General features: G+C 52.4%; 1 protein-coding gene across 3 annotated transcripts in view; it reads right to left on the bottom strand.

The window, feature by feature from the left end:
- Positions 1-214: 214 nt before the first annotated feature.
- LOC120426113 (B-cell lymphoma/leukemia 11B) overlaps positions 215-9,230 on the bottom strand; it is a 95,406-nt gene continuing 86,390 nt past the window's right edge. For all 3 annotated transcript variants that reach the window (XM_052709856.1, XM_052709857.1, XM_039590816.2), the window contains one exon: positions 215-3,508. In XM_052709856.1, coding sequence (XP_052565816.1) covers positions 1,038-3,508 — 2,471 coding nt within the window. In that variant the 3' untranslated portion in view covers positions 215-1,037. The remainder of the gene's footprint in view (positions 3,509-9,230) is intronic.

The following is a 9,230-nucleotide window of genomic DNA, read 5'->3' as shown; positions in this document are numbered from 1 at the left end:
AATGTCGTCGCGATTACAACTATATTTACAGCAAAAACCTAAACGGAGAACGGGAAACGCTAACGCCAACAAGGGGGGTACCGAAGAGAATAAAAGAGAACTAAGAATTCTAATAAGAGCACTGAAACCGAATCGAACAAAACTAGGGTGATTCTTCAATTAGCCTAAACAGTTATCTTACAAAGACGCAGAGAGAGAGATAGGGTGAGGGGGGAAAATAGGGATTCAACAGAAAGAAATAGGGTCGCCTTTCCTCGAGCCAACAACTTCGACACGGTGACGGTCGATTTTGATTTTTTTTACGTTTTTAATTTTTTTATTGTTTTTCATGTTTTGAATTTGACAGTGTTTTCGATCTAAACGCTACTAGTTTTCTCTTAATGTGTAAAAGGAAGAATGTACAAGTTTTACGCGTCGCTTGTCGCAAAAAGTGAGGGGAGGTTTGGAAATAATTTATCATTTTCATTAACTAAATTAAATGCTTCTGTTTTTATCACTTATCGGCTAATATGTACAAGGTAATAAAAAAAGTTCGGGAAATAAAAAATCTTTCACTAGTAAATTGTGTCTTCTCGCGCTGCTGCGTTTAAACTTTGGTATTAATGCCTCTAATTTCTGCGTGTATGTGTTTGTGTAAAATCACCGCCAAACTGGAGCGTAATTAATGACCGCGCCCCAGTTCGACAAGAAAAGGTAAAGCGAACGGAACTTAGAAGATCGTGCAGCCCGACGCAACCCAATTTTGGGTTGCCCCAACTCAAACTTCGTCAAACGTCACTTTTCGCGCGTGTTTGTAAACAAAGCGGTGGCGAACGGTTTAGAGGTGAGTGAAATTTTCCAAGCTTTCGAGAAATATGATCACAGGGTTGAGGGGGATTTCGGTCGGAACGACCCGGTTTTGACGAAGTGTGAGTTGAAAGGATTGATCTCGTACCTTCCGTCCGGGTTCCTTTCTAGTAGACGATGCGGGGCATCATCATCTGGTAGCCGGCTGGGCCGGGGCCGGCGCTCCACGACGGGGGTGGAGGTGGGTAAAGTCATGCCGTGGCCGCTTCCTCCTTGATGAGCGGGGTGGGGTTGGCGCTGCCGGGATTGCTGCTGGAGGAGGAGGGTCGCTGTTCCGAGGGGTGCTGCTGTTCGGTCGACAGGGAGATGATGGGGGGTGGCAGTGGAGGTAGCAGCAGCTGGGACGGGGGTTGGGGAGGTGAGGAAAGTGGGATCATTTGGAGATCCCGGGGGGGTTGCTGGAGGGCGGCCATTTGCATCTGCTGCTGGGCTGCGAGCTGCTGCTGGTGGGCGGCGGCAAGTTGCTGCTGGTGCTGGAGGTGTTGAAGTTCGCGCTGTTGGGCTTGGAGTTCGCGTTGCTGCTCGCGGGCCGCGTGCTGCTGCTGGAGTTTGCCCTGGTTGACGACGCACTTGCGCATGTGCTTCTCGAGGGTGGAGGGCACGCTGAAGGGCATCTCGCAGAAGCGACACCGGTAGACGTCCTTGCCGAGCCGGCCGTGCGTCTTCATGTGGCGGGTGAGTTTAGAGCTTTGGGCGCACGCGTACGAGCAGAGTTCGCACTTGTAGGGTTTCTCGCCGGTGTGGCTGCGCCGGTGGACGGTCAGGTTGGAGCAGTTCTTGAACACCTTGCCGCAGTACTCGCACGTGTCGTTGCGATTCCTGTTGTTCTCCTTCTTCATCATGGGGTGCACGAGTCCGCTGCGGTCACGGCTCGGCTTCATGTTCTCGAACAGCGACTCGTTTCGGTGCAGGCCGGGCAGGTTCCACCAGCTCTCACCTCCTTCGAGCTTCATGCGCTTCGACGCTTCAAAGGGGTTCTCGAACGGGTTGAACAAAGGAACTTGTGGCAGTTGGGGGTTGTGGTGCTGCAGCATGTTCTTGGCGAGTTCCTCCTTGATGCGGAGTGCCGCCGGCAGGCCGTTCAACTTCTCGGCCAGTCCGGGAATCGGGATGGCGCTGTTGTTGTTGTCACGGTCTTTGCTGGTCAGCTGCAGCTTGAGCGCGTTTCCCGACTCCTGCAGGGCTTGCTTGTACGCTTCCGAGTACTGGGCAATGTTCGACAGACCGAACTTGTCCATCAGTTCACCGACAAGCGACGACGACATCTGCATGTGGCCGTCCTTCTTGGCGTGACTCTGCGTACTGCTCATGCTCAGGTCTTCCGCTTCCTCTCCCAACGCATCGTCCTGGTCGTCATCCTCGTTGTCATTGTCCTCAATGTCCTCGGCGTCCATCAGCTCGCCGTCCGAATCCTCGTCCATGTCCGACTCCAGCGATTCCGGCTGGCTCATCACATCATCACTACCCCCGTCCCCATGAACTCGCATGTGCTGCTTCAGCTTCAGCGCGTCCATGCACGAATAGTCGCAACTTCCGCACTTGAACGGCAGCTCCTCCGTGTGCGTTCGACGATGCACCAACAGATTGCTCTGGAAGCGAAACTTCTTGCCGCAGAACTCACACGAGTATTCACCGCTGTTCTGGGTCTGCTTGTTCGGGGGAGTCGACGCCGATCGCGGGGTGTTCGTAATGCTTCCGGTATCGAGGCCACCCAGCTCGGTGTGCTTCTCGGGCGGGGTCAGGCTCTGAGGTCGCGAGTTGTTGGTCAACGGGGTGGGCGGAAGCTGGGAGGGGGAGGGACTCGCAAAGGACGTCGGCGGCGAGTGCTGCTGCTTGCGCGGACTCGGCGAGTTGGAGGTGGTGTTGGGGTTAGTTCCGGGGCTGGTCGTGCCGGCGAGTTGTCGCAAGCGCTGCGAGTAAAAATCCATGTGCGGTTCCAGGACGATTCCGGGGGTGGCGCCGGGTAGCGAAGGAGGTCGCTCCACGGTCTTTAGCTGGTTCGCCGCTGCGACTGCAGCCGCTGCCAGATTGAGACCATGGTTGCGAAACTGCTCGGACATGAGGTGTTCCATGCGAAAGTCGTGGTGACCGCGGTGACCACCGAAAAGGGGCGAGTGCGGATGGTGGTTCATGGTCGGGGGCATGCGCAGCAATCCGAAGGGGTTCGCGTGCATTTCCGGCGGCGGAAGCAACGGATGGTGTCGCAGACCGGGTGGTGGAAGACTTTGGGAATCACGGGGAGGTTGCTGGGCCTGCTGCTGCTGCATCTGCAGCTGACTCTGCAGTATATTAATGCCACTGCCGCGCGAACTCACGCTCGTATTTCCGCTGGAACAGTTCGAGCTTCCGCTCAGGTTGTTCATCGAGCTGGACTTGCCACTCTGCGCCAGCAGCGCTTCCGGCTCGTTGGCCTCGACCGGCTTCGACTCAACTTCCACCTCGGTGCGTCGCTCCGCAACGACCTCCGGGACCTTACTAACCTCCTCAACCTCCTGGGCTTCCTCTTGCCGCATCTGCTCGTCACACGCGTCATCGTCCTCGTCATCGACCAGTGACACAACCTCGTAGATCTGCACCCGGTGGGCGTGCTGGACATGCTGCACCAGCCGCCACGCCGAATGGTATTTGGTTTTGCACGTGCTGCACACGTAGTTGCTGGGTTCTGCAAATGAAAAAACGGAGAAAAAAACGAAAAATCAAAAATTGCACCGACAAAAATGTCGCGATTCATCGCGAAAAACTCGCAAATAAATATTTATGCTCGAGAGGGATTGAGACCGCACAAAAATGCAGCGCTGCATCTGCCTGGTGCCCGATTTTCCGGGTGTGGAATGCCGAGAGAGCTTCCCCTAACTGGTCACACAGGGGGAATCGAATGATATTTACATAATTTCGATGTCCTGTTTACGCGCGGGGTGAAAACATTTCGACTCTTTTAAATCGCACTGCGCGTTTTGCCTTTGATGAAAATTAATTAAAATATTTATTGCGCGATTTTTTTTCCTTTCTGAAATTCATCACACATTTGTGGGAGTGCTTTTTGGTGCAGTGTAGTTCGCGCGCCGCGCGCGCCAACTGTCAAACCGATTGTTTACAAACGACATCAAACGCGTTTCGTCGTCAAAACGGTAAGTTTAGTTCCGAAATTTTCCAAGCTTTCAAGAAATATGATCACAAAAAAAACCCAAGTTGAGCTGCGGGGGTGGAACCCGTGGCCGCGCTCGTAATCCACACGTGGTCCTGGCCCCATAACTTCCGCCGCCGCCGCCGTAAACGACCCTCGGAGAAATAGTGACGTACGTATTTGAATACAAATGAGGGCAACTTTCCGGTGTCGTCCGATTGGAGTCCACTTTCGCCCCCCGGTGGTGGCGCTACATACGGCGGGGGCCAGTTCCGCCGCCGCCGCCGACTTCGTCGGCAACCGGTAGAATATAAATGTCCGCATATTTATATATGATCCGAGATGGGCAGCAGATGGTGTCCTCCGTGCTTTTCTCCTCTCTTCTATTTACGACATTTATGGTTCTCGTGACCGGGGAAAACCTCGGACGTTCCAGTTTACAATCTTGGTCCGGGGAGTATGGAAATTCGCCACTTTTTAATAAAAAATGGAGATCGGCGCGCCAGTTGCGCCGTGTCCAATTGGCCGGAAAGTGTCAAACGGTGGACAAGTGGTCCGCCGACGGTTAAAGATGATCAATGGATGTAATCACTTTCGCAGCGTGTGTGTGCGGTGCGGAGAGCTAACAAGCTATCGATACCGGAACGACTGCGGTGGGTTAGGGGACCGAAGATACATTTATTTTATTGTCCTGACAAGGCCAATAAAAAAAGAAGCGAGGAAAAGGACGGCGGGGGAAAGAAAAAGTTTAGAATCGACTACGGTTCGGATCCATTACATTCCGGGCACGTTTCACGCAGGATTGAAACATGTGGTGAATAGATTATGGCTTTCGGGACACTCGGACGAGGGACAGCCCTCGTCGTGTGTTGGTTTTAATTTGGCGGTGAAAAATTGAAAATTTTCACTTCATTTTTCACGCCACACCCGATAATGACCCATGTGGTACTAATGGGCTCGCGCCGAAGGCGCCTCGGTCCGGCTGCGGATATCATAATTAAATTACAGCTATCCGCAGCTTCAACGCCTCTTCAGCGAGTTGACGACACGCACAGTGCGAACCCAACGATGTGACAATTAATCATTGTGGGCATCGAATCACGAAGCGCGAACCTTCACGTAGCGTTCACACTGGGAACCTCCAGATCTTCCAGTGGGGGCGGCCACGGAATAATGATAGAGTGTCTCCAACGCGCGTGTCCGCGCGCAGACGGTTCCGGACCGAGTAAGACGTAACCATAGTCTGCTAACCCTCTAATTACGGGGGGTTCCTCTCTCTCTCTGGTTTGCTGCGGACCAGGTCCCCAGGTCCAGATATTGTTGCAAGAGGCGGGTGACAACTCGGGCGGGCAGGCAGTCAATTTTAACTGCGAGGGCATTGTTTTGCGCCCACGGGTCTCGCTGTCATCGCCGTGGACCGTCGTCGTCTGGACCATCCCATATATCCCGGATGACGTTATGAGAGATGTTTCAATATCGACGTGATCTTTCGCCGCGCAGGTTCTTGGGAGTGGCCGGTTTTTGCGCGATCGCAAAGATTACCTCGGGGCTGCGCCCCGTTCGCCCGAGAACGGATTAATGAGAAAACGGCAATATTGTTATTATGCAAGGGCGCCCACGCGGAGCTCGCGCCTCTCAAGATCGTGAACGACGTCGTCGTCTTGGTCGTCATTCATCAAAAATGCATTTTAAATTAATATTTCTCTAGGTATTGTTCAGTCCCCTTTTGTGCGACGAGATGCATTCAAGAAAAAAATGTCACCCTGGACCCATAAGTTCATCTGCTGTGACCTCGGATTTTTTCCTGATCAATAAAAACGATAAAAACGATAGAAAAAAATCCGGTCTTAAAAAAAGATGAGCATGTGCTACGCGCGCACCCTGTCTTTGTTTACACACACCCTTCTCCGGGAGCCGATTCCGGTGGCATGTGCGCACCTCTTCCCCGTGGGGTTAGCTTTATGTAAATTTCCGGCCATTTTTTAACCCCTGCCCAAAGAGGGAAAGTGTGCTGGGCACGAGTCCAGGTGACCCCAAACTGGTTCGTAACGAAAGCGAAAAGTTTAGGAAGCTTTTTTTCTCGCGCGAGAATCGAAATTAAAAATTCAACTCACTCTATTTCATCGGAAAAATGATTCTCGAGAATAACTTCTTAAAAAAAAACGAGGCATTGATCCCAGCAGGACCCAATCGATAAATCAAACCGTGCCGATAACGATCTGTCGATCGTATCCTTTTGTCCGCCACCTTTTTTCCCGGTAACAGCAGCCAGTGAAGAAACCCAAACAACAACAGAAAAAAAAGGTTAATCATGATAGCGCAGCACTCCTTGCCCATTGTTGACCGGGGTCAGTGAAGAATTTACGACCCCCGGGGTCAGTTTTTCTTTGAGTGCGCGCACCAATTTTGATTTGTCATTTTCGAGTTAAAGCGTGGGAATGCTCACTCACTGGGTCGTTTGACAGGTGGGCTCGGGCGTCATTTGTTTGCCAAACGTCAGAAGCGCGTGGGAACGGGGTTGTTTTGAGTTGTTTTTCTGCGTGCAAAAACGCGTGAAATTCAAGGTGAGTGATTGATTTTCGTCCTGGCTTTGAAGAAATATGATCACAAGGGTGTGGGGTTCGCCGGTCAGTCAAGTCACGTCCGGGGGCGTTTTATGGCCGGTCGGCGATTAGTCCTATTCAAATTTACGCTCTCCCCGGGGAGACCGTCTTCAAACCGTCTTTGTTTGGTCACTAATCCGACGTCCGGAGTCATTCTACGGCGTATGTTTCGAGCGTCGATTTTTATGACGGTGCCCATTATCAGCTTAGGAGCCGGAAGGGTCGCGTGAATGTATAAATAAGTCTTCCGAGAATCTTCCGATGCGTTGACAAAGGATGCTCGGACAGTTCGACCCCGGGACGAAATTTATGCCCTTTGAGGTTGGAATATTAAACGCAAACACGGAGTTGAAGTGGCGCACGGGACAATCACACTTCCTCTCGAGGTTTTCCCATTTCTTCTCCGGGTTAAAAAAAAGTACGACGCACTATTCTCGCTCCCTTTGTTTTGCTCCTCCGTTTCAGACAACTTTAATTGTCCTCGTGGATCCTTTTAATTCAACCCGTGCAGGTTCACGACAAAAAACACTAACGCAATTACCATACGCACGAGCGCCTGCACCCGTCGCGTCACCTTCCGGGAATTCTAACCTCTAACTCTTGCTTTCATCCGCGCGCGTAACTATCATGTTCCCGGCACACACACCTTTCCAGAACATCGGTGGCGCGAGCCATGAATGAATAATAAATCGAGAGAGGAGGCAAAAACATACATCCCGTACACGCGTGGAGTTCCCGCGGGAAGGAGTTTGTCGACAAGCTGTCAGCGCGTTTTGTAGGTTAGTTGGACGGCGATTGATCCGGCGCGAGCGCCGGAGATACAGCTGGAGGCCGCTTTTTTGTAATGAAATCGAAGTTTTTGGATTGCGCGGGGCGTAGCCCCGGAAAAAGTGAAAACGGTCGTCGTCGGAGAGGGTAAACAATGAAAGGATTCTTTTTTTCTGAATGAGCCCGGATAATCAGCTGAATATCAGCTGGTGCATTTTGGGACGCGCAGATGTTGTCGGAAAAGGGGTAAACCCATATTCAAATGTCAACGGAAAAGAGTTCGGGCAAACCTTTCACTTTAGTGTGTAAGATGATATTTTGATTGGTTCGAGTGCAGCGTGGATCTAATCCTTTCCTGTGCCACTATCGGCACATGCAGCGCGCCGACGAGGACCAATATCCATTACCAGTGTCAATCAGAGACGTCCTCAGCACCGGGAGAAGGATTATCCGCGCAGCGTCTGGAGGATTGCGCTGCGGAGCTGTCAGGCACAGTTGCGGCCCGAACGTCTTGGTTATGACGTATGACGTCAGAGTCCCGGTGGACTCGAAGACAATACACACAGCCAATATTGACATTTTAATTTGCCGCGGCGAATCCTTCCTAACCTCAACGGGTCGTCTGAGCCTGCTACGGCCGGGGGCCATGTGACTCGTCGTTGTCCACGCTCGGCAGGGGGGCGGCTCCTTGTGCGCGCACAAAGGAAAGGATTGAGCAGCCGGTGATGGCATCGTCATCATTCCAATAACCGATTGCTGGGCGCGCGTGGGAGGGGGGACATAAGAAGCTCTCGCCGGTTCTCCGGGAAATCTATTATTTGCAGGAATGGAACTTCACATAAAAGCAATTGGACTGAACTAGCGAGGAGGACGACGCTCACAAAGGACAAAATATTGCTCGAGACAGGATATAAAGTATCGTTTTCTTCAGCGTGAAGACGGTGCAGCTTCCAAGGATATGTGTGTGCAGGATGCAGCTCCTTGGACCAGCGCCGACCACGCCGCCAAGATTGGACTGGGAATCGAGTTTAAAGCGTAATTCGAGAGTCTATTTTTATCTCTGTGTGAAGTTTCCTCCGGGTGTCCCGGGCAACCCGCCCATATATCTTCTCGCTCGGTGCACCACACTCGCAAAACATATGGTTTGAACTGCAGCCAACCCATAATGCCCGGAAGTGGACCGAGACGTCAGCGGCGGAAACCCAGCGGGACCACGTCTCTGCAAACTCCGTGACCACAGCTACACTGCCCGGAGATAGTTTTCCAGAAGAAATAAAATAGCAATAAAACCCGTCTGATTAGCCCATTCTTCTCGGGCCGGGCAACCCTTTTCTCGTTCGTGGTGCACACAGCTTCCGGCGAAAGTGGTCGTAAAAATCTCCAACTCGACACATTTAAAACAAATTCACAGCAAATATCGGACGTCGTAAAGCGTCACATACGGGCCCGGAAGCCCGGGAATGTGCTTCTTCCGTCCGTCTTTGTGTCGTCGCAGCGTCCTGCATTTGCATAAATGCCCAGCCAGGTTAAGCCCGTCCACAAATACACCACCCATACCACACGGCCATGTCCAGTCGTGACGTTCTGAATAGCCACTCGGGGCAACAAAAGGTTGTCGTCTTTTCGTCGGAATCGCCCGAAAAACGTCATAATCGTTGGCTTCCTGCCGGGCTACCCCTCCTCCTTGCGTCACGTAACGACGCACAATGGGACCGCCGTGTCCGGGAGGACACGGTGGCTTCTAACCCCTGTTGGCTTCTCCCTCCCGTAAAAGGGTATTAACACCAATTTGCGCTCAACGGAGCAGGGATGCTGCGCTCCGAAATGCAACGGCCGTGGAGAGCGTGTGTGATGGACAGGCTGGCGAACGCCGCCAGCGATGGCAAGGA

This window comes from Culex pipiens, chromosome 3, assembly GCF_016801865.2.
Source record: "Culex pipiens pallens isolate TS chromosome 3, TS_CPP_V2, whole genome shotgun sequence".
Taxonomy (NCBI): domain Eukaryota; kingdom Metazoa; phylum Arthropoda; class Insecta; order Diptera; family Culicidae; genus Culex; species Culex pipiens.
Note: the sequence above shows the minus strand (reverse complement) of the source record. Positions and strands in the feature narration are given on the sequence as shown.